The sequence below is a fragment of the Dipodomys spectabilis genome, unplaced genomic scaffold (assembly GCF_019054845.1).
Source record: "Dipodomys spectabilis isolate Male_0828 unplaced genomic scaffold, ASM1905484v1 ptg000039l, whole genome shotgun sequence".
Taxonomy (NCBI): domain Eukaryota; kingdom Metazoa; phylum Chordata; class Mammalia; order Rodentia; family Heteromyidae; genus Dipodomys; species Dipodomys spectabilis.
Window position 1 is genome coordinate 189,910 of NW_024870716.1, and position 27,384 is coordinate 217,293.

The window sequence follows — 27,384 nt, forward strand, 5'->3', positions numbered from 1 at the left end:
CTTTGGGGACAAACCACATCCAAACCATAGCACTAAAAAATACACCATGTATAGTATTTCTTGAGAAGTAGCACTAAATTGTGATGGAGGGGGTAAGGGTGCGTACTGAGAGGTTTGACTTTAAGAGTCTAATGCTGAAACTCCAGCCACACCTTCCAGGGCTCTTTGCTTTATTTTTCAGATAAGATCCTCTTGCTTTTTTGCTTAGATTGACCTCAGATCTTGTAGTGCCTCTCTACCTTCTGCATACCTGGGCTCAAAGGCTAGGATCCTAGGCAATCACTATCAAACTTGGCTTTAGAATAGGATCTTGTCCTAATGTATTTTTTTTAGGGGGGGGTCCGATTGTGGGGCCTGAACTCTGGACCTGGGCACTGTCCCTCAGCTCTTCAGCTCAAAGCTAGTGCTCTACCACTTGAGCCACAATGCCACTTCCAGCTTTTTTCTTTTTGCTTATGTGGTACTGAGGAATCGAATCCAGGGCCTCATGCATGCAAGGCAAGCGCTCTACCACTGAGCCACCTTCCCATCCCTTTTTTTTTTTTTTGGGTCAGTAGTGGGGCTTGAACTCTGGGCCTGGGCACTGTCCCTCAGATCTTCAGCTCAAGGCTCGCACTCTACCACTTGAGCCACAGCATCACTTCCTGTTTTCTTGTGATCTATTGGGGATAAGAGTCTCATGGACTTTCCTGCCTGGGCTGGCTTTGAACCCCAATCCTCAGATCTCAGCCTCTTGAGTAGCTAGGATTACAGGCATGAGCAACCAGCACCTGGCCTAATGTACTATCTTAAAGCTAAATTAAACAGTAATTCTAACAACTGAGAGGCAACTATGGGGGGGGGGGGGGGGAGAAGGGGAAATCTAACTTTATTATCTCTCAATAGTTATATTGATAATAGCTAATTATCAAAGCTTCCTCATAGTTAAAAGCATAATGCCTACTTAATTAAACTTCTTATAGCTTCAGTCCCTAATCTCATTTGTTTTAGGCACTGCTTTCTCCTTTATTTGTACTCTTATTTTATTAACATTGTATTACAGGTTCAGCTATGCAACATAATATTTGAAATTAGGCAACTTTCTCAAGAAAGAGGCAGCAGGGCTCTAGTGGCTCATGCCTGTAACCCTAACTACTCACGAGCCTAAGATCTGAGGATCACAGTTCAAAGCCAGTATGGGGCCGGGCGCTGGTGGCTCACGCCTGTAATCCTAGCTACTCAAGAGGCTGAGATCTGAGGATCACGGTTCAAAGCCAGCCCAGGCAGGAGAGACCGTGAGACTCCTATCTCCAATAAACCACCAGAAAACCGGAAGTGGCGCTGTAGCTCAAGTGGTAGAGCGCTCGCCTTGAGCTGAAGAGCTGAGGGACAGCGCCCAGGCCCAGAGTCAAGCCCCACGACGGACAAAAAAAAAGAAAAAAACAAAAGAAAGCCAGTACGGGCAGGAAATTCCCCAAGACTCTTATCCCCAATTAACCACCAGGAAACCAAAGTGGTGCTATGGCTCAAGTGGTAGAGCACCAGCCTTGATCAAGCCCCAGGACCAACCAAAAAAAAAAAAAAAAAGCGGCAGCATCTAGATCTTCTTTGTATTTAGCTATTAGTGTAAACCAGAGTAGACTCTTCAATGTCTGTGTGAGTCAAATAGCCTATGATGTACAAAAAGGAATATTTGGCAAACATACCATTCGGTTGGGCAAGGGAAAAAAAATCATATGGAATTCATAAAGCCCTTCTTTTCAAGTGGTATAAGTTTAAAATTGCAAATGTTTTACTTGGCTTTTGGTTTCAGAGCTGTTGGCAATATCTTTTTATCCCACCCCCCTTTTCTGCCAATCCTAGGGCTTGAACTCAAGGCCTGGGCACTGTCCCTGAGCTTTTGTGCTCAAGGCTAGTTCTCTACCACTTTGAGCCACAGTTTCATTTCCTGCTTTTTGATGGTTAATTGGAGATTAGTCTCATGGACTTTCCTGCCCAAACTAACTTTGAACCACAATTCTCAGATCTCAGCCTCCTAAGTAGCTAGGATTACAAGTGTAAGCCAACAATGCTTGAATGTTAGCAGGATTTTGATTTTAGAGATGTTAATAACAATTTCAAACTCACTCTATTTTTTTGGGGGGGGGTCAATCATGGGGGTTTGAACTCTGGGCCTGGGTGCTGTCCCTCAGCACTTCAGCTCAAGGCAATTGCTCTGCCACAGCACCACTTTCAGTTTTCTGGTCATTTACTAGAGATGAGAATCCTGGACTTTCCTGCCTGGGCTGGCTTTGAACTGTGATCCTCAGTTCTAAGCCTCCAGAGTAGCCACCAGCGCCCAGCTCCAAACTCTTATGTCCTAATTAGCTAAGGAAAAACCCAACTCTTTTTTAAAATTAATTTTTGTTTAGTTTGGTTTTGTGCTGGTCCCGGTACTTGAACTCAAGAGCCTGGATACTGCCTCTGGGCTTTTATTCCTCAAAGCTAGTGTTCTATCACTTGAGCCACAGCCCCACTTACAACATTTCTGGTGGTCAATTGGAGTTAAGAGTCTCCCCCCCCCCCCCATGGGAATGTGGCTTAGTGATAAGAGTGCTTACCTAGCATGCATGAAGCCCTGGATTCAATTAATCAGTATCATAGAAACAGAAAAATCCAGAAGTGGTTCTGTGGCTCAAGTAGTAGAGTGCTAGCCTTGAGCAAAAAAAAAACAAGCCCCTGAGTTCAAGCCCCAGGAGTGGCAAAAAAAAAAAGTCTCACCCACTTTTCTGCCTGGGATGGCTTCAAACTTCTATTCTTAGATCTCAAATTAACCACCAACAATCCAGAGGTGAAGTTGTGGCTAAAGTGGTAGAGTGTTAACCTTGAGCAAAAAAGCTCAGGGAAAACATCCGGTTCTTGAATTCAAGCTCTAGAACTGGCACCTCCCCTCGCCCCCCCCCCCCCCCCACCAAAAAAATCCTATATACCTGAGAACCAGTCATGGTGGTGCATGCCTTTGATTCCAGTGCTCAAGAAGCAGAATTAGGATTGTAGTTTGAGGCTAGTGTAGCCTATGTAGTAAGGCCCTGTCCCAAACAACAACAAACAAAAACCAAAGGAAGAATAAAAACAAAACAAAACACCTCCAAAATAACCTCTACACCAGGATGCCAGTGGCTTATGCCCATAATCCTAGTTACTCAGGAGGCTGAGATCTGAGGATGCAGTTCAAAACCAGCCCAGGTAAGAAAGTCTGTGAGACTCTTATCTCCAATAAACTACTCAGAAAAGACAGAAGGGTGCTGTGACTCAAGCAGTGGAACAAAAACAAAAAAGAATCCTCTACAGTTATGGAAGGCTGAGTCTGGAAGACCTAGAATTTGAAGTCAGTTAGACCCTGTTTATTTATAAATAAATACAGATAAATGAAGTTAATTACATACCTAACCCCCCCTCCAAAAAAAAAAACCCTGAATTATAGCTAAACTAATAGATGAACCTTACCAATGTTTATCATTCCCAGGTAAGTAAGGACAGGTCTGATTAGTAGCTCCTTTTATGCCAAATTCTAATTATATAAGAAAGGAAAAAAGGGGGCTGGGAAGGTGGCTCAGTGATAGAGTGATTGCCTTGCATGCATGACGCCCTGGGTTCGATTCCTCAGCACCATATAAGCAAAAAGAAAAAAGCCGGAAGTGGCACTGTGGCTCAAGTGGTAGAGCACTAGCCTTGAGCTGAAGAGCTGAGGGACAGTGCCCAGGCCCAGAGTTCAGGCCCCACGACCGGACCAAAAAAAAAAAGGAAAAAAGGGAGGTATTACTGGGCACTGGTGACTCACATCTTAATCCTAACTACATAGGAGGTTGCTATCTAAAGACTGGGCAGTTTGGGCTGGGAAGGTGGCTCATTGGTAGAGTGCTTGCCTTGCATGCATTAGGCCCTGGGTTCAATTCCTTAGCACCACATAAGCAGAAAAAGCCAGAAAGTGGCGCTGTGGCTCATGGGGTAGAGTGCTACCTTTGAGCTGAAGAGCTGAGGGACCAGAATTCAGGCCCCACAACCAACAAAAAAAAAAAAAAAGAGGGGCTAGGGGTTTAGCCCAACAAAAGGGCGCTCGCCCGGTAGGCACAAGACCCTGGGGGGAAAAAAAAAAGATTGGGCAGTTCAAAGCCTGCCCAAACAGAGCTGTGGCTCAAGTGGTAGAACACTAAGCTTTGATAAAGGAAGAAAGAAAAAAAACAAAAACCCTCAGGGACAGTATCCAAGTCTTGAGTCCAATCCCTAGGAAAGATACAAAAATAAATAGACATCAAATTCTTGTTGGCATGGTATCTTTCTATTCTGAACGGGGATGGCTTTTGCAGTATTGGGGTCTGAACTCAGGGCCTCAAACTTGCTAGGCAGATGACCTGCCATTTTTATTTATTTATTATTTTATTTTTTTTTGTGAACACACTGTACAGAGGGGTTACAATTACATGGGCAGGATAATGCATACATTTCTTAACAAGCATTGCAGCCTCCTCCTTTGTTTACCCTTCACATCTCTTCCCAGCCTACCCAATCCTCCCCGCCTCCCCCCCATGACCTGACATTTTAACCATACCTCTAGCCTTTCTTATATTTTTTTACACTTAATTTTTTTTTTTGGGGGGGGGGGGTCGGTTGTGGTGCCTGAACTCTGGACCTGGGCGCTGTCCTCACCTCTTCAGCTCAAGGCTAGCTCTCTACCACTTGAGGCACTTCCGGCTTTTTTCTTTTTGCTTAAGTGGTGCTGAGGATTCAAACCCAGGGCCTCAGGCATTCAAGGCAAGCGCTCTACCACTGAGCCACCTTCCCAGCCCCTACACATACTTTTGTGATAGGTCTCTATCTTCTTGCCTAGGCATGAGCCTAGATTCCTCCATAGCTGATGACAGGTGTGCACCACCATTCTCCAGATGAGGAGGAGTCTCTTGAACTTTTTTTTTCTAATGTTTTTTTCCATCCTCCCCCTGCCCCCCCACCCAATCTTCCCCGCTCCCGCTCCCCCTCCCCCTCTCTTGAACTTTTTTGCCTGAAACTGACCAAGAACCTTGATCCTCCCAATCTCAGCCTCCTTGAAACTAGGATGACAGGCATACACCACCATGACCAGCTGGGAGTTGAGAAGGTGTCTTGTGGACTTTTCTGCAAAGATCTTGGGGGCAAGGATCATGGTCTGAGGCTGGATCCAGATTAAATGAGAGACCCTATCTTTAACTAAAGTTAAAATGACCAAGAATGGGCCTCAAGTGGCAGAGCCATGCCTGCAAATGTGGAACCCTGAAATCAAATACCAGCTAAAAACAAAACAAAACCATATTGTATACAATAGATGAAGATACTTTTCATATGTATACATGGAAGCTGCAGCTCATATACAATGCTACTGTTTTAAGTGTTTTGCCCTTGCCAAACCTCTTAATGACTGCAAGGGATAGTAATATTATCTTAATATATATTAGTAATGTCTTCAATTTACAAAAAAGGAAACTAAGAAACAGGTTAAACAACCTGCCTACAGGTACATAACTAGAAAGTGACCCAGTCAAAGCAGGAACTTCACCTGGCCTCAGAGTCTATTTTTTAATTTGTTTTGTTTAGGGATAGTCTAATTACATTGCCTAGGCTGGTCTCTCAAACTCCTGAGCTCAAACAATTCCCCTGCTTTAGCCTCCCAAGACTACCTGTGCTTACTTACCCTCATGCCTGGCTTAATTAAGAGTCTGAAGTTTTTTTTTGTTAGGCAGTACTGGGGTTTGAACTCAGGGCCTCCTACATACCAGGCAAGCATTCTATCACAGAAGTACATCAGTACGTTTTATCTCTTTCAAACAAAAAGACCAAAAAAAAAAAAAACCAAAAAAACCTCAAGCCGGGCGCTGGTGGCTCACGCCTGTAATCCTAGCTACTCAGGAGGCTGAGATCTGAGGATCGTGGTTCAAAGCCAGCCCGGGCAGGAGAGACCGTGAGACTCCTATCTCCAATAAACCACCAGAAAACCGGAAGTGGCGCCGTAGCTCAAGTGGTAGAGCGCTCGCCTTGAGCTGAAGAGCTGAGGGACAGCGCCCAGGCCCAGAGTTCAAGCCCCACGACCGGCAAAAAAAAAAAAAAAAGAAAAGAAAACTTAATTTACTCCAATCAATTCAATAACAAGTATTTTAATACTAACATTATACATCCTGTGTTGCTTTAACTTTTTTGAAGGAAAAAAAAGAAAATTCTTGCCAATAAGCATAGAGTGAACCACTGATCTCATGGAAACTTACCATACAAACTAGAACATTTGGGCCATTTACATGCATCTGTAATCTCAGCTACTTAGGATGCAGAAATTGAAGGGTTACAATTCGAGACCAGCCTGGGCAAAAAGTTATCAAGACCCTATCTCAACAACAAGCTGGGCATTATGTGCCTGCTACTTGGAAAGCATAGGCAGATAGATCATGGTCCAAAGCCAGAACAAAGCAAAACACCCACCTCCATCCAATAAATAACTAAAGAACAAAAGGACTGGGAGTATGGTTTAATATGAGAGCACCTATCGAGCAAGTGCAAGTCCCCGAATTCAAACTGTTGTACTGTGCCTCAACTCCATTTTGAGAATAACATAGAATGTCTGTCCTAGTTAATAAGTATAAGCTATAAACACCACGGACAAAACAGTAAGAAGTATAGTCATCTATCTGTTTATTCTATGTGTTACACAAACTTTCCATTGTTCCTGATTTTTCTACCCTGTCAAGAAAATCCTAATCCCAAGAGAGTTTAATTCCTTACCTCTGAAATATGGCTTTATGCCTGAGTTCATACTCAATCCTAGTAATATTCATTCAAGTGTTCTTCTGTCTTAGGTTTAAAGCCAGCCATGTGCTGGGTGCTGGTGGCTTATACATATAATCCTAGCTACTCTAAAAGGCTAAAAATTGAGGATCATGGTTTGAAGCCAGACCATGCAGAAAGTCTGTGACTCTTATCTCCAATTAAAAACCAAAAAGCCAGGGCTGGGAAGTTGGCTCAATGGTAAGAGTGCTTGGCTCACATGCATAAAAGCCCCTGGGCTTGATTCCTCAGCACCATATTAACAGAAAAAGCCAGAAGTGGCTCTGTGGCTCAAGTGGTAGAGCACTAGCCTTGAGCTGAAGAGCTGAGACACAGCTCCCAGGCCCAGAGTTCAGGCCCAACAACACACACACACACACACACACACACACACACACACACACACACACACACACACACACACACACACACACACACACACACACACACACACACACACACACACACACACACACACACACACACACACACACACACACACACACACACTAAAAGGCCAAAAGTGGAGCTGTGGCTCAATAACAACCAACCTTGGGCAAAAAAGCTAAGTAATGGACAGAAACAAGCTGAGTTCAAGCCCCAGTACATTCATATTCTGTCTGTCTCTGTTTGTCTGTCTGTCTGTCTGTCTGTCTCTCTCTCTCTCTCTCTCTCTCTCACACACACACACACACACACACACACACACACACACACAATACAGCCAGTAATTTATAAAGGGAAATTCTATGAACAAAAGATTGGCCTATTAGATAGTCTGACAAAGTAAGTCAAGAAAGGAAAGATGAATATGTGATACCTAAACATTCTTCTTACATTTACATTAGAATTTTTGTTTTGTTTTGTTGGCCATGGGTCTTAAACTCTGGGCCTGGGCACTGTCCTTCAGCTCTTCGGCTCAAGGCTAGTGCTCTGCCATTTAAGCCATAGCACCACTTCCAGTTTTCGGTGGTTAATTGGAGATAAGAATCTCACAGACTGTCTTGCCCCAGCTGGCTTTGGACCGCAATCCTCAGATCTCATCCTCAGATCTCGACCTCCTGAGTAGCTAGGATCAGGCATGAGCCACGGGCATCTAGCTTAGAAAAAAAAATTAAGAAGCCGGGCGCTGGTGGCTCACGCCTGTAATCCTAGCTACTCAGGAGGCTGAGATCTGAGGATCACGGTTCAAAGCCAGCCCGGGCAGGAGAGACCGTGAGACTCCTATCTCCAATAAACCACCAGAAAACCGGAAGTGGCGCTATAGCTCAAGTGGTAGAGCACCTGCCTTGAGCTGAAGAGCTGAGGGACAGTGCCCAGGCCCAGAGTTCAAGTCCCACGACCGACAAAAAAAAAAGAAAAAAAAAGAAAAAAAAAATTAAGAGTATAGAGAACCATCTGTACTTTTTCAGTTATACTCATTTAAAAATTACATATAAGGAAGTGGCGCTGTAGCTCAAGTGGTAGAGCGCTCGCCTTGAGCTGAAGAGCTGAGGGACAGCGCCCAGGCCCAGAGTTCAAGCCCCACGACCGACAAAAAAAAAAAAAAAAAAAAAAAAAAAATTACATATAAACATCAACTTTCAAATACCACAATTTTCATTTTTTTTAATATTTTGCTTGTCCAAAACATGCTCTTCAACTATAAAAATTATTTTTTGTGGGCTGGGAAGGTGGCTCAGTGGTAAAGTGTTGCCTTGCATGCATGAGGCCCTGGGTTCGATTCCTCAGCACCACATAGCAGAAAAAGCTGGAAGTGGCACTGTGGCTCAAGTGGTAGCGCACTAGCCTTGAGCTGAAGAGCTGAGGAGCAGTGCCCAGGCCCAGAGTTCAGGCCCCACAACTGGCAAAAAAAAAAAAAAAAAAATTATTTTTTGTTTTGTTTTGCAACAGCCCAAACTGCCTGAGGCAGCTCTGGATGATCTCAAACTCATTATCCTTCTACTTACCTTTCCCAAATACAGGCATATACCATTATACCCAGCTGAAAGTATGTTCTTCTACTAGTTGAAAAAAAAATAAGCAGCTGGGTGCCTGTGGCTCATGCCTATTATCCTAGCTACTCAAGAGGCTGAGATCTCAGGATCGCAGTTCAACACCAGCTTGGGCAGGAAAATCTGTGAGACTCTTACCGCCAATTAATCACCAGAAAAGTGGAAGTGGTGTTGAGGCTCAAGTGGTAGAACACTTGCCTTAAGCTGAAGAGCTGAGGCAGATTCCAGGTCCAGAGTTCAAGCCCCATGACTGACAAAAAAAAAATTATTAATAATAATAGTAAAAGCAATTAACTATTATGGTTGGCTTGCCCAAAAAATAAGAATTAGTAAAGAGCCAGAGATTAGTGAAAAGGCTGAAATTAAAGCACAAGTTAGAAAGTGAAAATGTGGCTCAAGTGGCAGAGAACTAGCCTAGAGCAAAATTGCCAAATGAGAGTGAGGTCCTTAATTTAAGCTCCTGTATTAACACAAAAAAAAGAAAAAAGAAAGAAAGAAAGGGAAGGGTTGGGAAGATGGCTCAGTGGTAGAGTGCTTGCCTTGCATGCAGGAGGCCCTGGATTTGATTCCTCAGCACCACAAAAGCAGAAAAAGCTGGAAGTGACACTGTGGCTCAAGTAGTAGAGCGCTAGCCTTGAGCTGAAGAGCTGAGGGACAGCGCCCAGGCCCAGAGTTCAGGCCCCATCACCGGCAAAAAAGAAAAAAAAAAAAGAAAACACCTACAAAAGTTGCTTGTTAGCCAAGTGCTGGTGGCTCAAGCCTGTAATCCTAGCTACTCAGAAGGCTGAGATTTGAGAATCATGGTTCAAAGAAAGCCAGCTCGGGCAGGAAAGTTGGTGAGACTCTTTTTTGGTTTTTTTGTCAGTCGTGGGGCTTGAACTCTGGGCCTGAGCGCGGTCCCTCAGCTCTTTAGCGCAAGGCTAGCGCTCTACCATGTAGCCACAGAGCCACTTCCGGTTTTCTAGTGGTTTATTGGAGATAAGAGTCTCACAGACTTTCCTGCCCAGGCTGGCTTTGAACTGGGACCCTCAGATCTCAGCCTCCGGAGTAGCTAGGATAACAGGCGGGACCCTCAGTGGCCCGAGTGGTACATTTCTTATCAAGCACTATTGCCTCCTCCTTTGTTTCCCCATATTACCCCTTCCCCTCTCTGTCCGTGAGACTCTTTTTTTTTTTTTTTTTTTTGCCAGTCATGGGGCCTGAACTCTGGGCCTGGGCGCTGTCCCTCAGCTCTTCAGCTCAAGGCGAGCGCTCTACCAGTGGATCCACAGCGCCACTTCCAGCTTTTTCTGTTTATGTGGTGCTGAGGAATCGAACCCAGGGCCTCATGCTTGCAAGGCATGTACTCTACCACTGAGCTACCTTCCCAGCCCCCGTCCGTGAGACTCTTATCTCCAATAATCCACCAGAAAACCAGAAGTGGTGCTGTGGCTCAAGTGGTAGAATTCGTGCCTTGAGCTGAGAAGCTGAGGGACAGCACCTAGGCGCAGAGTTCAAGTACCATGACCAACATAAATAAATAAATAAATAAATAAATTTTAAAAAATTAAAAAATCCAGTTAATAGAAAATGTGAAGTACTATACTTGGGATAAAAGGTATAATACTACCATTTATTTACTTGCTTATTTAAGATCAGTTGGTTAAATCTCCTACTTTCTATTTCACGTCTAAGCCTTGTAACCTAAAATATTGAATACTATTATCTAAAAAAGCAGTAATCACTAGTCAGAAAGCTTATTTAATGGTGAAATTAGTTGTCAAATTATGAAATGCAAAGAAAGGAAAATGAGGAGCTATTATTTAATAAGTTTCTGGAGGGTTTTTTTTATTATTTTATTATAAAGATGCTGTACAGGAGTCTGGAGTTTTTTTGAGACAAGATCTTACTATATAACCCAGACTGTCTACCTAGAACTCTGAAACCTACCTCAGCTTCCCAAGTGTTGATATTACAGGTATACACCACAATGGTTAGCTGGGTTTCAGTTTTCCCAAAAGAAATTAGTTCTGGATGTAGACAGTGGTGATGGTTTGTACAACAATGTGAATGTGATAGCACAGATAGAAGGTACATACTGCTGTTTCAAACTTAAAGCCAGGTCATTTCTGACAACTTTATGAATTATCTAAACTTTTCTTTAACCTTTCTTTTCAGAGACTATCTTTTCAGGGCTAATAATTTTAAAACTTAAAAAAAAAAAAAAAAAAAAAAAGCCAGGTGCCAGTGGCGCACACCTGTAATCGTAGCTACTTAGAAGGCTGAGATCTGAGGATCAAAGTTCAAAGCCAGCTGAGGCAGGAAAGTCCGTGAGACCCTTTATCTCCAATAAACCACCAGAAAACTGGAAATGGCACTATAGCTCAAGTGGTAGAGCACTAGCCTTGAGCTGAAGAGCTGAAGGACAGCTCTCAGGCCCAGAGTTCAAGCCCTATGACTGGCCAAAAAAAAAAAGACTATTAGAGGTCTGGGAAGATGGCTCAGTGATAGAGTGCTTGCCTTGCATGCATGAGGCCCTGGCTTTGATTCCTCTGCACCACAGAAGCAGAAAAAGCCAGAAGTGGTCCTGTGGCTCAAGTGGTAGAGTGCTATCCTTGAGCTGAGGGATAGCACCCAGGCCCAGAGTTCAGGCCCCACGACCAACAACAAAAAAGACTATTAGAAAAAAAAAAAGTTCTAGTTCTAGCTTCAACATTAGTTATAATCTTGGGAAAGTTTTAGGCCCCTGTACTTTAGTTCCTTTACTTCTAAAATGGGACTAGTATGTCAAACAGACTGTTAAGCTTCAGTAGGTAGGTTAGATATATATGTATACAAGATATATACATGTATCTATGTATGCATGTACACAAGATATATACATGGATACAAAGGAACAACTAATTAACCTGACCTATAGTAAGAACTATACATATGTCCCTGTTACTATAGTAATATTTAGTCATACTGTTTCTTAAATGCTAATTTAATGTTTCGTAAATACTATTTTTAGCAAAAGGCCTGGATAAACCCCTACTACTATCAAAAAAGATATTAAAAATATATAAGGACCACAAAGTACAGCAACTGAAAATAGTTAACAAAATATTTTTAAAAGTCTAATATGATAATAAAAATGCTTTAATATTGCCAAGTGCCAGTCAGTGGCTTACACCTGTAATCCTAGCTACTCAGGAGGCCAAGATCTGAGAATAGAGGTTTGAAGCCAGCCTGGACAGAAAAATCCATGAGACTCTTATCACCAATTAGCCACCAGAAAACTCAAAGTGGACTGTGGTTCAAAGTGCTACAGGCCTAGTTTTAAGCACAAAGCTCAGGAACAGCATCCAGATCCTGAGTTCAAGCCCCACAACCGACAAAAAAACCCACCTGATTTCTCTGTTAACAAAGTCACAGAGCCTGTTACTACCATTAAAATGTAAAGATTCTAGATTTTAGTTAGAAGCTAGGTAAAGCAAATGGGAAAGCTTTTCCTCATCCAAGCTTACACACTCCTTCAGTTCTACCCAACAACCTACATTAAGAATCACTGCCTGGGGTCTAGGAAGGTGGGTCAGTGGTAGAGTGCTTGCCTTGCATGCATGAAGCCCTGGGTTCGATTCCTCAGCACCACATAAGCAAAAAGAAAAAAAAAAAAAAAAAAAGAATCACTGCCTGCCAGGCTCTGGTGGCTCACACCTGTAATCCTAGCTAATCAGGAGGCTGAGATCTGAGGACTGCAGTTCCAAGCCAGCCCAGGCAGGAAAATCCATGAGAGTCTTTTTTTTTTTTTTTTTTTTTTGGGGGGGGGGGGTGGTCCGGTCATGGGGCTGAACTCTGGGCCTCAGCGCTGTCCCTCAGCTCTTCAGCTCAAGGCTAGCACTCTACCACTTGAGCCACAGCGCCACTTTCAGCTTTTTTCTTTTTTTTGCTTATGTGGTGCTGAGGAATTGAACCCAGGGCCTTGAGCATGCAAGGCAAGCGCTCTACCACTGAGCCACCTTCCCAGCCCAATCCATGAGACTCTTATCTCCAATTAACCACCAGAAAACCAGAAGTGGTGCTGTGGCTCAGTGGTAGAGAGCTTGCCTAGAGCTGAAGAGTGCCCAGGCCCAGAGTTCAAGCCCCATGACCAACCAACCAAAAAAAAATCATTGCCGTGGGGCTGGGAATGTGGCTTAGTGCCTAGCAGGCAGGAAGCACTGGGTTTAATTCCTCAGTACCATACAAACAGAAAAGGCTGATGTGGCACTGTGGCTCAAGTGGTAGAGTGAGCAAAAGAAGTTCAGGACATTGCCTAGGCCTTGAGTTCAAGTCCTAGGATGGGGGGGGGGGGGGGAGGGAGAAGAACCACTCCCTTAGGGGAAATTGCAAAAGTAAGTTGTAAAAGGAAGAGAGTTGTGTTCTACAAGCCAGACTTCAAACTTTAGTCCCTGAATAACTGAATAACTTTTAGATATCTAAGTTTTTTGGTTCCCTCATTGAGAATAATGCCTATATCATGAACTTGTAAGAAATCAGTATCAAAGAGGACTTTAAGAGTAGCTCAATGGTAGAGTACCTGCTCAATCCCTACACACACACACACACACACACACACACACACACACACACACACGTGTCTGTTGTTTGATTTTTTTTTTCAAGGCTAGTGCTTCTACCACTTGGAGCCACAGCTCTACTTCCAATTGAGTAAAAGAAGCTGGGGACAGTATCCAAGCTCTGAATTCAAGTCCCAGGACTGGCACCAAAATAAAAAATAAAAAGTGTTTGGAAGATTTGGAAGAAACAAAAAATTAAGAAAGAAAACAACCGGGGCTGGGAAGTTGGCTCAGTGGTAGAGTGCTTGCCTTGCATGCATGAGGCCCTGGGTTTAATTCCTCAGTACCATACATAAGCAGAAAAAAGCCGGAAGTGGCGCTGTGGTTCAAGTGGTAGAATGCTAGCTTTGAGCTGAAGGACAGGGCTCAGGCCCAGAGTTCTAGCCCCACGGCTGACAAAAAAAAAAAAGAAAGAAAGAAACAACAGGGTTGTTTATTTGGCTCAGTTGGCAAAGCACAAGCCAGAGTGAGAATATCATGTATTGAGTTTGAGTCTTAGTCTTGGACCAAAAAAGAAAGTAAAGATTTGCTTGGAATATTCCAATAAATGTTTATTATTAAGGTTGGACATATTCTAGGGTAGCAGTGTCTTTTTAAAACCCAATTTAAGCCAAGCTCACATCTGTAACCCTAGCTACTCAGGAGGCTAAGATCTAAGGATAGAGGATCATGGTTCTAGGCCAGCCCAGGCAGGAAAGTTGATGAGACTTATCTCCAACTAACCACCTGAAAAACCGAAGCAGAGCTGTGGCTCGAAAGTAGTAGAATTGTAGCCTTGAGCAGAAAACATCAAGGACAGTGTTCAGGCCCTGAATTCAAGCCCCACAACCACGCCGCCCCCCCCCCCCCAATTAATTAACTAAAAACCTAACATGGTGGGAGCTGGTGACTCACACCTATAATGTGCCCTACTCGGACAGCTGAGATCTAAGGATCCTTGTTCAAAGCCAGCCTGGGAGGTAAATCTAAGACACATTCGTCTCCAATTAACTAGCAAAAAAAAAAAAAAAAGCTGTAAATGAAGGTGTGGCTCAAGTAATAGGGTATGAGAATAAGAGACGGAGTTCAAATCCCAGTATTTCTACCAAAACAAAACAAAAAACACCTAACTTAAAGATCTCAAATTCATCAGCTTCCCAGTAACAGACTGGAGAAAAAAGTAAAAGCATTTACTTTATACTAGAACACTACAGGGTAAAAAAATTCTCCCACACGACTCCAGAGCCCCCGTCCCCCTAAAGACTAGCCCCGAGTGCATTTTGGAACCTATAAATTCCTTTCCTCATTGAAAAGATTCTTTTTACAGGCAGAGTGAACAAATGCCCATTTGCCAAGTTGCAGCTTTGCTGGTTTGACGTTTCCACAATGTAAGTACATTATCTGGAATCTACTCAAAGGCAGTCAGCTGATACTCGCTGCACACAACAGGACAGAAATGAGGAAAACTAAACTTCGTATTTCTGTAAGACAGTTATCACTACCTTGACACAACATGAGTACAACTGCAGTCCCCATTAAAGCAACAAAATTATATCTATTGTTCAAATAGCCCCTACACACCCACAAATTGGCTTTTCTCAGATGAAGTTTTCTCATTCTTGGGATTTTCCTTTTAAAGAGTTTTTTAATCGGTTCACAAAATCAATCCGTAGCACGCAGCCGCAGCCAGAGTAACTTTACAAAAGGTCAAAGCGGTGCCTTTCAAGGCTTCCAAAGCCTATTGGCTTCTCTGTTCAGAGTAACTCGCTTTCCCCAACCACTCCCCGAACGTTCCAGAGAGAGAAGGACGAGGACCTAACAAAATTTGGTGGACGTTGCTAAAACGCTTTCGCTTTCCAAAAAACACTCCAAGGGAAATTTAAAAGAAAAACACAACCAAACCCCACGTAACCGCATTTCACCTTCTCCTCTCTCCCCTCTCCCCCTGCACCCCCCCCCCCCCCCGCGATCCCACATGTTGCTCACCTCCCTCCCAGACGGCCCCGCGAGGCCGCGTCTCCCTCGCGGAGGGCGCCCACCTGATTACCCATTTCCCCGACAGACTCCGCCCCCCGCCCGTCTGCCTCCTTCAGGAGGTCCATATGGGACACTTTCCTTCCCCGCTGGTCATCACGCCGCGCCAGCCAGGTCCCCGGCACCCCACCTTCCACTCTCCCCCGCCGCCGGCCTCGTCCCCACGGCTCCCCGCAGTGTGGGGGGCGCGCGGAGTGAAGCGGCGGGCCTGCGCGGCCCAGGTGCTGTGTCAGCCTGTCTGCCGGCTCCGCGGCGTGTGGGGCCTGGAAAGTCACATGGCGCTGCGACCCGCAGGCGCCGCCACGCTCCGGAGCTCTTCTCGAGGGGAACAAGAAAACCGAATCCGCTCACCTCCACGAAGAGCAACATATCTTCCTCCACTCGGACCCTCCGCTCGTTCCCGCCGCCGCGACTCCAACTGGCTCACAGGCCCGAGCCCCAATCGCTAGGATAAGGACACTCGCCTTTCCCCTCCACCCGGCAGTGGACGCGGCTCCTCCCCCGCCGTCAGCCGCTGCGGCCTCACAGCCCGGTCCCGCCTCCCTTGAAACAGCAACTGCTTCCGGCTTCACGAACAAACTACTTCCTGGAGGAGACGGAGCGCAAGGCGCGCTCAACTCTGGCACTACCTTCAGGCGGTGTGGAATGTACTATCTGTGGTCTGCAGTAGGGGGTGAGGGCAGGGGTCAATAGGAGGCACCATTCTGGGCCACGGGGTAGAAAGAAAATTTCACCGAAGCTTCTCAATCACTTGCCAAGCTACCCCAGTGCTAGTAACACCGCGGTTTTCACATTTCCCTATCCAGATCTAATTAAAAGCCCATCTTGTACGAAACGAACTAAAACACCTAAGCCTGCTAAACCGTAGTGGCTTACGGGGGGAAAAATAAAATACTTTTTTTTTTTTCCTAAGCTACAGAGAAAAAAAAAGCTGAAGTACAACTATTTTTACTTATTACAGCTTCTGTATACAAAATGCTGACTATAGTAAAATGAGTGAAATCATTCTAAAATATTCCCAGTTTAACAGTGAAGTCTAGGACTGCGAGTTTCCCTGACACACCTTTAAAGAACTTTGCCCTAAACTCTCAGGAAATAGATTATTATGCTACAGCGTTTGAGTTAATGCTAATAGCCTCTTCATTGAGATTGTGCTTTATTTTTTAAAAATGCATTAAAATAATATTTAACTATGTAAGTTTTGCTAGATTTATCCTTCCTTTACCCTTCCCTTCAGTCCCACTAATATGCTTCTTCAAATATCTTTCTTAATCATGTCGTGATCTTCTCCAACATTTTCTTCCATTATTTTTTTTTAATCCTTCTAGACTGAAGGTTTCACTTAAACTAAAACCTTTTAAATCCGATTCTGATTCCATTTGCTTTTAATAACTTAATTTTCTTTGCTTTACCTTAAAGGAAACACCTCAGTTTCTCACTTAAATACCAAACTCCTACCACTCAGTTGCTGATAATAGTAGCTTAACCTTTCTAATTTCATCACCCCTAAACTACTTAATCTCGGAGATTAAACTGCATGGCCCCCACTCCATATAAAAACTCTGTAGTACTCACCTCCAAAGCCATGACTCAAGATGTCTTCTCTGTCTGTAGTGCCTTCATTTGTCAATCAACCATCTCTCTCCATAAGGTTTTCCCAAAGACTCTGTTTTCCACAAATCTTTTCATGTCCTTTATTAGCCCTTGATTATTCCATTATTCTTTTTAATTTTTCGTCGTTCTTCAGTTTTTCATACAAATCCTACCATAAATTCTTCTCAGATCAGGATAATGGTAACTGCATAACAGTGTCTCAACAAATGCTTATCCAATTAAAAGAGAAGAATTTTAAAGCTGGCTTTTAAAAAGCCTTAATTCCCAGTTGATGAGGAATTCCATGCTGCATGGAAAATGGTGGGAGAGGAAGAGAAAAAAATGCTAAATTAGTTTTTGACAAATTTTAAGGTTGCTTTGTCCCTACTAGGGTAAACAACAAAAGAAAGGCTTTTATAATCTAATATAGTTTATTATATTTGTTTATTTTGCTGGTCTTGGGCCTTTAACTCAGGGCCTGAGCTCTGTCCCTAAACCTCTCTATGCTCAAAGCTAGAGCTCTACCATTTGAGCCACAGCACCACTTCCAGCTTTTTCTGTTTATGTGGTACTGAGGAATCAAACCCAGAGCTTCATGCATGCTAGGCAAGCACACTACAACTAAGCCATATTCGTAGCCCTATAACCTAATATTGTTATCCACAAAGTGTTTAAGGAGGTGAATTGATGTCAAAGAATGTTAGATAATATTTTAATTAGGCCGGGCACTGGTGGCTCACACCTTTAATCCTAACTACTCAGAAAGCTGAGATCTGAGGATTGCAATTCAAAACCAGCCCGGGCAGGAAAGTCCATGAGACTCTTCTCTACAATAAACCACTAGAAAACCAGAAGTTGCACAGTGGCTCAAGTGGTAGAACACTAGCTTTGAGCTACAGAGCTGAGGGGACAGTGCCTAGGCCCAGAGTTCAAGCCCCACAACCAACAAAAACAAAAACCCCTCAAGACCTATAAAGTGTTACAACATAATTTTGTTTTTTCTTTTTTGTTTTTTTGGATCCGGTCATGGGGCCTGAACTCTGGGCCTGGGCACTGTCCCTCAGCTCTTCAGCTCAAGGCTAGTGCCCTACCACTTGAGCCACAGCGCCACTTCCGGCTTTTTTCTTTTTGCTTATGTGGTGCTGAGGAACCAAACCCAGGGCCTTGAGCATGCAAGGCAAGCGCTCTACCACTGAGCCACCTTCCCAGCCCTTATAACATAATTTATAAATACCTACACTTGCAGTACAACTATATAGAGTAGTTGCAGATCCATCAAATTCATGATTGTTATTGCTTCTGGAAATGGATAGACAACACAAGGGGAAGTCAACTTTGCCTGTAATAATTTCCTTTATTTAGGGTCTGGGAAAGTGGCTCAGTGGTAGAGTGCTTGCCTTGCATGCATGAGGCCCTGGGTTCGATGCCTCAGCCCCACACAAGCAAAAAAAAAAGCTGGAAGTGGTGCTGTGGCTCAAGTGGTAGAGCGCTAGCCTTGAGCTGAAGAGCTGAGGGACAGTGCCCAGGCTCAGAGTTCAGGCCCCACAACCAGACCCCCCCCAAAAAAATTTCTTTTATTGAAAACATCTGTTCAGGCATGCTGATGCATAGCACTCAGGGAGGCCAGAAAACTTGGAATCAAGACCAGCCTTTGCTATATAGCAAGACTTTGTCTCAAAAAGAAAAATATTGGAAGCAAAAACAGAAAAGAAAAATGAACAAAATATTTGAAACAAGTATGACAAATATGTCAATGTTTGCTCCTTTCAGATGTTGAGCACATAGCAATTTGCTATATATATATTCTTCTCTCTCTTTTTTTATTTTTGTCGGTCATGGGGCTTGAACTCTGGGCCTGGGCGCTGTCCCTCAGCTCTTCAGCTCAAGGCGAGCGCTCTACCACTTGAGCTACAGCGCCACTTCCGGTTTCCTGTTGGTTTATTGGAGATAGGAGTCTCACGGTCTTTCTTGCCCGGGCTGGCTTTGAACCTCGATCCTCAGATCTCAGCCTCCTGAGTAGCTAGGATTACAGGCGTGAGCCACCAGCGCCCGGCTCTTCTCTCTCTTTTTGTGTGTGCTGGTACTTGGGCTTGAACTCAGAGCCTGAGCAGTGTCCTTTAGCTTTTCTGCTCAAGGCTAGCACTCTACTACTTGACTACTTGAGCCACATATCTTAAGTTTCTGCCCAGACTGGCTTCAAACCATGATCCTCAGGTTTCACCTCTTATGTAGCTAGAATTACAGGCATGAGCCATTGGTGTCTGGCTCACTCCTATTTTTAAGTAGAAAGTTAAAAAAATGGGGGAGAGGGGGCTGGGAAGGTGGCTCAGTGGTAGAGTGCTTGCCTTGCATACCTGAGGCCCTGAGTTCGATTCCTCAGCACCACATAAGCAAAAAGAAAAAAAGCTGGAAAGTGGCACTGTGGCTCAAGTGGTAGAGCACTAGCCTTGAGCTGAAGAGCTGAGGGACAGCGCCCAGGCCCAGAGTTCAGGCCCACAACCAGACCCGCCTTCCCCCCCCCCCCCCCCCAAAAAAGAAGGCTATCCATGAAGCTGTGGAACCAATAAAAACATCTTGTCCTTTAATTGCTCCAGTCTCCTAAATCATTTTTCAATCACATCTGCCCAAATTAGGTAGAAAGCAGCCTGTAGCATTACCTACAACTGTTTTGTTTTTTTTTTTGTCAGTCATGGGGCCTCAACTCTGGGCCTGGGCGCTGTCCCTCAGCTCTTCAGTACAAGGCTAGTGCTCTACCACTTGAGCCACAGCATCACTTCTGTCTGAGTGGTTTATTGGAGATAAAAGTTTCATGGACTTTCCTGCCTGGGATGGCTTTGAAACTCGATCATCAGATTTTAGCCTCCTGAGTAGCTAGGATTACAGGCGTGAGCCACCGAGGCCCAGGACCTACAATGTTTTAAGTACAACTATGTAACTTCAAAGCGTTCTACAGTCAGCCAGACTCCTTGAAATACCAAGTGAATGGATAGTGCAGAGTGTGATGTCCAAATATCTTTGAGGTTACTACATGTCTAGGAAAAGTTAAAGGACAACTGGGGAAATTGTAACATAATATTCCATTACAGGTTTACAAATATTTAAGTGAAAGCCCAGGAAGAGAGAAGAAGGAACAATTACATTTGAAACACTGTATCTTGAATAGCTAGGTTTTTAAGTTCATTTAAATAGAGCTACATCTATTTTTCTTAGCATTCCTGTTGTCTATGCTTTCCTACCCATCCTCCCTCTTCCACCCATCTACCACTGCACATATGGAATGCCTTGTTCTCTACGTATAATAAGCAATCTGAAAATGTTCAAGTCACAGATAATGTCACAATGGTTCCACTATGACATCACCAGATAAGATTACAATTTGGTTAACAACCTGACAACAGAGCAAGCCAAAGCTCTGGAAGGCAGGCTCCTAGATTCCTAGTGGACACAAAAAAGAAGGAGGAGGAGGAGGTGCTGGAGGAGAAGAAGGAGGAGAAATAATAGAAAGTTACCCAAAATTTCAAAATGTTAGCCAAAATACGAAAAAGATTCAACAGTGACTCGGAATCAGAAAATGAAAGCATAATTTCCAAGAAATGGACTCAAAATGGCCAAGATCCAGTGAGCTCTGAACTGGAAATTCCATACTCAGTGAAAAATGTCCTCAAAAAAATTGAGCAAGCACAGCTCCTTCGAGTCAGAGAGGTAGGTAGTAAGTCATCAGTTTACAGATTACAACATTTTTAGTTTGAACTTTCAATGACTGTGCATGGTTGTTTTGTTTTGTTTTAGAACTCACTTTACTTATGATATTTAACTATATTTAAAGTAACTATCAACTGACTTCAAATGATAATTTTACTTGGTTCTGTATAGCAAGTTTACATTTGGTATTAATCTCTTCAGAACAAAATTTCAAATTAAGCCTGGTGAAAAGTAAGTCAGGCTGGGCGTTGGTGGCTCTTGCCTATAATCCTAACAACGGAGGTGGCTGAGATCTGAGGATCAAAGTTCAAAGCCAGTCAGGGCAGGAGAGTCCATGAGACCCATCTCCAATTAACAACCAGAAAACTGGAAGTGGAGCTGTGGCTCAAAATGGGAGAATGCTAGCCTCAAGTAAAAAGCTCAGGAACAGCATCCAGGCCCTGAGTTCAAGCCCCACAAATGACAAAAAAAAAAAGGAAAAAAAGAAAAGGAAATTAGGTTTAGTGTAGTAGTATATGCCTATAATCCTAACACTCAAAAAGCTGAGGCAGCCAGGCACAGTGGCTCACACCTTTAATCCTGGCTCCTCAGAAGGCTGAGATTTGAGGATTACCATTCAACGCCAGCCCGAGAGACTCATCTCCAATAAACCTCCAGAAAACAGGAAGTGGTGCTGTGGCTCAAGTGGTAGAGCACTAGCCTTGAGCTGAAGAGCTGAGGAACAGTGCCCAGGCCCAGAGTTCGACCCACAACCGACAAAACAACAACAACAACAACAACGAAAAAAAACAGGCAGGAGGAGCTTGAGTTCCAGGTCACCTTGGGCTCCAAAACCAAAGTATGCCCCTTCCTCAATCAAATTAACCACTCTCCCACCAAAAAAAAAAAAAACAGAAGAAATTAAAAACTAAGGACAAACACAAGACCCTGGGTTTGATCAACATATTTATTTATAGCTACTTTCTCACTCTTCATACAAAATTTTTCCTGTTTCAGTTCCCACAACGATAACAAGGTTTGCTTTTTTTTTTTTTTTTTTGCCAGTCCTGGGACTTAAACTCAGGCCCTAGGGCTCTGTCTCTGAGCCTCTCAGTGCTCAAGGCTAGGGTAGTACCACTTGAGCCACAGTGCCACCTCTGGGTTTTTCTGTATATGTGGCACTGAAGAATCAAACTCACGGGGCTGGGAAGGTGGCCCAGTGGTAGAGTGCTAGCCTTGAGCTGAAGAGCTGAGGGATAGTACCCAGGCCCAGAGTTCAGGCCCCACAACCAGCAAAAAAAAAAAAAAAAATCAAACTCAGGGCTTCATACACTCTATGCAAGTACTCTACCACTAAGCCATATTCCCAGCCCAAGGATTTGCTTTTAACAGTTCTTACAGATAATAACTAGCATGTAATTAACAGTATTTTTGTCTTTGTTTGTTATTTTGTTTTTTTTGCCAGTCCTGGGGATTGAACTCAGGGACTGGGCACTACTATCCCTGAGCTGCTTTTGCTCAAGGCTAGGGTAGTACCACTTGAGCCACAGTGCCATTTCTAGCTTCTTTGGATTTTTTGTTTATGTGGTACTTAGGAATAGAACCCAGGGCTTCATGCATGCTAGACAAACACTCTACCAGTAATCCACAGTCCTAGCCCAAGTTTGCATTTTTAAAAATCTATTTTTTTTGGGGGGGGGGGGAGAGTTGTGGGAGGGAAGGGATGGTAGGGGAAAAACAAAGGAGGAGGCAACAATGCTTGATTGGAAATGTACTTATTACCTTGCTCATGTAACTGTAACCCCGCTGTACAGTATTTTTACTATATAAAACGTACAAAAAAACTTTTTTTAGGGAGAGAGTGAGGGAACAGAAGACAATATATGACAGGAAATTTATGCATTACCTGACTCATGCAACTATAATCTCTCTGTACTCACCTTTATAATAATAAAGTAAATTAATTTTAAAAATACAAAAATAGCCAGGCTCCAGTGGCTCACACCTGTAATCCTAGCTACTCAGGAGGCTGAGATCTGAGGATTGCGGTTCAAAGCCAGCCCGGGCAGGAAAGTCTGTGAGACTCTTATCTCCAATAAACCAGGAGCCATAATCCTAGCTACTCAGGAAGCTGAGATCTGAGAATCACAGTTTGAAGCCAGCCAGGGCAGGAAAGTACGTGAGACTCTTATCTCCTATAAACTACTCAGAAAAAGCTGGAAGTAGTGCTGTGGCTCAAGTGGTAGAGTGCTAGCCTTGAGCAGAAGAGCTGAGGGACAGCGCCCAGGCCCAGAGTTCAGGCCCCATGACTGGACCCCAAAAAACAAACAAACGAACAGAGGGGATACAGTTAAATAAGTCAGGCAATGAGGACATTTCTTTTTGGACAATATCACCCCTTCCCTTGCTCTCTTTGTTTTCCCCTTCACCCCCCACCCACAAGTTACATAGTTCATTTTCAGCAGTGTCTAGTGAGTACCATTAAGCTTGCATTTTTTAATTTTTTTTTTTGGTCCGGTCGTGGGGCCTGAACTCTGGGCCTGGGCGCTGTCCCTCAGCTCTTCAGCTCAAGGCTAGCACTCTACCACTTGAGCCACAGCACCACTTCCGGCTTTTTTTCTTTTTGCTTATGTGGTGCTGAGGAATTGAACCCAGGGCCTCAGGCATGCAAGGCAAGCGCTCTTCCACTGAGCCACCTTCCAAGCCCAGCTTGCTTTTTTTTTTTTTGAGGTTTATACAAGGGAAAACAAACAGTACTTTCTTGTCTGACTTCTTTAGTTAGCATTACTGGAGATTCATCCACATCTTTACATGTATGAATAATAGTTCATTCCTTTTTATTGCCGAGTATTTTTCTATTGCATGACATTTGTAATGTTTCTTATTTGGATTATTACAAATAAAGCTACTGTGGGCTGTGAAGGTAGCTTAATGGTAGAGTGCTTGCCTTGCATGCATGAGGCGCTGGGTTCGATTCCTTAGCACCACATAAGCAGAAAAGGCTGGAAGTGGAGCTGTGCCTTAAGTGGTAGAGCTGAGGGACAGCGCCCAGGGCCCAGAGTTCAGGCCCCATGACCAACAAAGCGGGCACAGTGGCTCACACCTGTAATCCTAGCTACTAAGGAGGCTGAGATCTGAGAAATCATGGTTCAAAGCGAGCCCGGGCAGGAAAGCCCATGAGACTCTTATCTCCAATAAACCACCAGAAAACTGGAAATGGTGCTGTGGCTAAAGTGGTAGACTGCTAGCCTTGAGTTGAAGAGCTGAGGGACAGCGCCCAGGCCCAGAGTTCTGATCCCATGACGGACCAAGGGAAAAAAAAAAAAAGCTGTGGTAAACATTTGTATAAAAGCTAATATATGAACCTATACCTCCATTTATCTTTGGTAAGTAAGTTTAGAATAGCTAGTTGACATGATAGGTAAACATTCAAGTTTCAGTTTTTGTTTTTTTTTTTTTGGTCCGGTCATGGGGCCTGAACTCTAGGCCTGGGTGCTGTCCCTCAGCTCTTCAGCTCAAGGCTAGCGCTCTACCACTTGAGCCAGGGCGCCACTTCTGGCTTTTTTCTTTTTGCTTATGGTGCTGAGGAATCGAACCCAGGGCCTCGAGCATGCAAGGCAAGCGCTCTACCACTGAGCCACCTTCTCAGCCCCTCAAGTTTTAAAACTAACCAACTGCTATCTCCTTTTTCTTTCTTTATTTTTTTTCTTTTTTCTTTTTTTTTTTATTGGTCAAGGGGCTTGAACTTTGGACCTGGGCATTGTCTCTTAGCTCTTCAGCTCAAGGAGAGCACTCTACCATTTGAGCCACAGCACCACTTCTGGCTTTTTCCACTTATGTGGTGCTGAGGAATCAAACCCAGGGCCTCTTGCATGCAAGGCAAGCACTCTACCACTGAGCCACTTTCTCAGCCCCTCTGGGTTGGCTTTGAACAGTAATCCTCAGATCTCAGTCTCCTGAGTAGCTAGAATTACTAGCGCCTGGCTAGAATATTTCCTCTCTTTTCATTTTTTCCTTCGTTTTCTTTTCCTTTCCTTTCCTTTGTTTTTTTTCTCTTTTTCTCCTTCTCCCTCACATTCTTCCTCTCCCTCTCTGGTCTTTCTTTTTGGTGGTACTAGGACTTGAACTCAGCACCTTAAGTGCTCTGCCACTTAAGCTACTCTACCAATCCTGTTTGTATTTTGTTTTCAAGATAAAGTCTTGCTAACTTTGCCAAGGTTCACTTGGAACAAACAATCCTCCTGGACTTGGCTCCCAGGTTCCTGGGATTGATTAGCAGTGTGCATTGCCTACCAAGTTTTGCTGAGATTTTTTTGTTTTTGTTTTTGTTGGTCGTGGGACTTGACTCTGGGCCTGAGTGCTGTCCCTCAGCTCTTCAGCTCAAGGCGAGCACTCTACCACTTGAGCCACAGCGCCACTTCCGGTTTTCTGGTGGTTTATTGGAGATAGGAGTCTCACGGTCTCTCCTGCCTGGGCTGGCTTTGAACCGCGATCCTCAGATCTCAGCCTCCTGAGTAGCTAGGATTACAGGCGTGAGCCACCAGCGCCCAGCTATTGCTGAGATTTTTTTCATCAGCAATAGATACTGAATTTTATTAAAAGCTTTTATTGCATCTTTTGGGAAAATTGTGTGCTATACTTCTGTTTGAAGTTGTTAACTCAGTGAATTTCACTGATTTATAAGTTAAATTTCACATCTGGGGATAAGACCCATTTACCCAGGGCCTTTTGCATGGTAGGCTTTACAAGTGCCTGCATCCCCAGGCCTCTATTTCTTTTTTTTTTCCCTCCTCCTCTTTCTCTCCACCACCTCCTCCTCCTTCCTTCTTCCATTTTTTTTTTGGGGGGGGGGGGTCATGGGGCTCTTCTTTTGGTGCCAGTCAGAGCCACCTTCCCAGCCCCCTCTTCTCTTTTTTTAAAAAAATTCTTTTTTTTTTTTGGCTTGCTGTAGTGTTTTTCAGGTATTGTCTCCCAATTTTGTCCAGGGCCAGCCTCAAACTGCAATCCTCCCTCTTCCTTTTGTTTTACTGACTTCTTTTGGACTAAGTACATTTTTCTGATACCATTTTATCTCATTTACTGCCTTATTAACTATAATTGTTTACCTTTCCAATAGTGTTTGCACATATATATGTAAATTTAGGTTGCTACTATTTACATTCAAATGATATTATACCACCTCACGTACAGTGTATGCTGCCTTTTTTCTCTCTTTGTGATATTTCCATCATAATTCTACATGTAATAGATTCAGTATTTATTACAGTAAACAATGACCTAGCTCATGGCCTGGGCTCTGTCCTTGAGCTTCTGTGTTCAAGGATAGTGCCCTACCACTTGAACCACAGCTCTATTTCTGTTTTTTTGGTAGTTAATGGAGATAAAAGTCTCATGGACTGGGCTGGGAAGGTGGCTCAGTGGTAGAGCGCTTGCCTTGCATGCCTGAGGCCCTGGGTTCGATTCCTCAGCACCACATAAGCAAAAAGAAAAAAGCCGGAAGTGGAGCTGTGGCTCAAGTGGTAGAGCGCTAGCCTTGAGCTGAAGAGCTGAGGGACAGCGCCCAGGCCCAGAGTTCAGGCCCCAGGACTGGAGCCCCCCCCCCCCCCAAAAAAAAAGTGTCATGGACTTTCCTACCTGAGCTGGCTTCAAATCTTTTTTAATTTTTTTTATTGTAAAAATACTGTACAGAGGGGTTACAATTACATGGACAAGATAATGAGTATATTTCTTATCAAGCATTGTAGCCTCCTTTGTTTCCCCTTCCCATCCCTTCCCATCCTCCCCCCCATCCCCCCCTTCCCCCCCCAAAGTTGTAAAGTTTGTTTTCGACATAACGACTTGTACATCTCATTGTTGCAATGGGTCCACCTGTATCCCTATTTAAACGATTTGTTTTTCCCCTTCCCCTCCACAAATTATACTGACATCAAATACAGTGAAAGCAGGGGTTATACCGTGGGGGAGGGACATACAAAGCAACAAAGAAATAATCTTACGGTACATGGTCTCCCTGATAAGTGGATGCTAAATCCAAAATGTTAGGTGATACGACAAAACTAACAGGACTTAAGAAACAAAGAACTCCCGCTCATCTGGTTGAACCACTACTAAATATCCCCATGCTGCTGATCACAAATATGGTATATAACATGTGAACACTGTTATATATTACAGACTGTGATAGACAATTTGCTCCAGGAAAGTTAGAATGAACTTGTGACTTTGAAATTATGTAATCACTTAATCACAATCAAAAAAAAAAAAAAAGAACCTCGGGGAAGGGAGGGAGGGAGGGGATGGTAGGGGGAAAACAATGGAGGGGGTAACAATGTTCAAGAGGAAGTGTACTCATTACCTCACTCATGTAACTGTAACCCTCTGTATAGTATCTTTACAATAAAAAAAAAAAAGAAAGAATCTTATAAATGTGTTAGAAACAATTGCATGAAAGATAAAAAAACATTTGAATACATATCTTAGGGTTCATTTCCCTAACATCAACTTATCTGACATTTTCTGCTTATATTACAAATAAGGCTTCAAATCTTGATCCTCGGATTCCAACCTTCTAAGCAGCTAGGATTACAGGTGTGAGCCACTGGTGCCCAGGGTGGTTTTAAGTTTTTAAATGTTATAAATATGTAGAAAATAAAATTTATTATTTTAAATATTTTAAAGTTGTTTTCTATTGTAGTAGGGTTTGAACTCAAAACCTCCAA

The 27,384-nt window shown here is 43.7% G+C and overlaps 1 protein-coding gene across 7 annotated transcripts in view; it reads right to left on the reverse strand.

Annotated features, from left to right (window-relative positions):
• Nucleotides 1-27,384, reverse strand: part of Larp4 (La ribonucleoprotein 4) — a 169,805-nt gene that overhangs the window by 39,831 nt on the left and 102,590 nt on the right. For 3 of the 7 annotated variants that reach the window (XM_042677475.1, XM_042677476.1, XM_042677474.1), the window contains one exon: nucleotides 16,967-17,291. In XM_042677475.1, the coding sequence (XP_042533409.1) occupies nucleotides 16,967-16,978 (12 nt within the window). In that variant the 5' untranslated portion in view covers nucleotides 16,979-17,291. Of the gene's footprint in view, nucleotides 1-15,343; nucleotides 15,414-15,742; nucleotides 15,900-16,966; nucleotides 17,292-27,384 lie in introns of those variants that run through there. The other 4 variants (XM_042677473.1, XM_042677478.1, XM_042677472.1 and 1 more) reach the window with 2 other exon arrangements.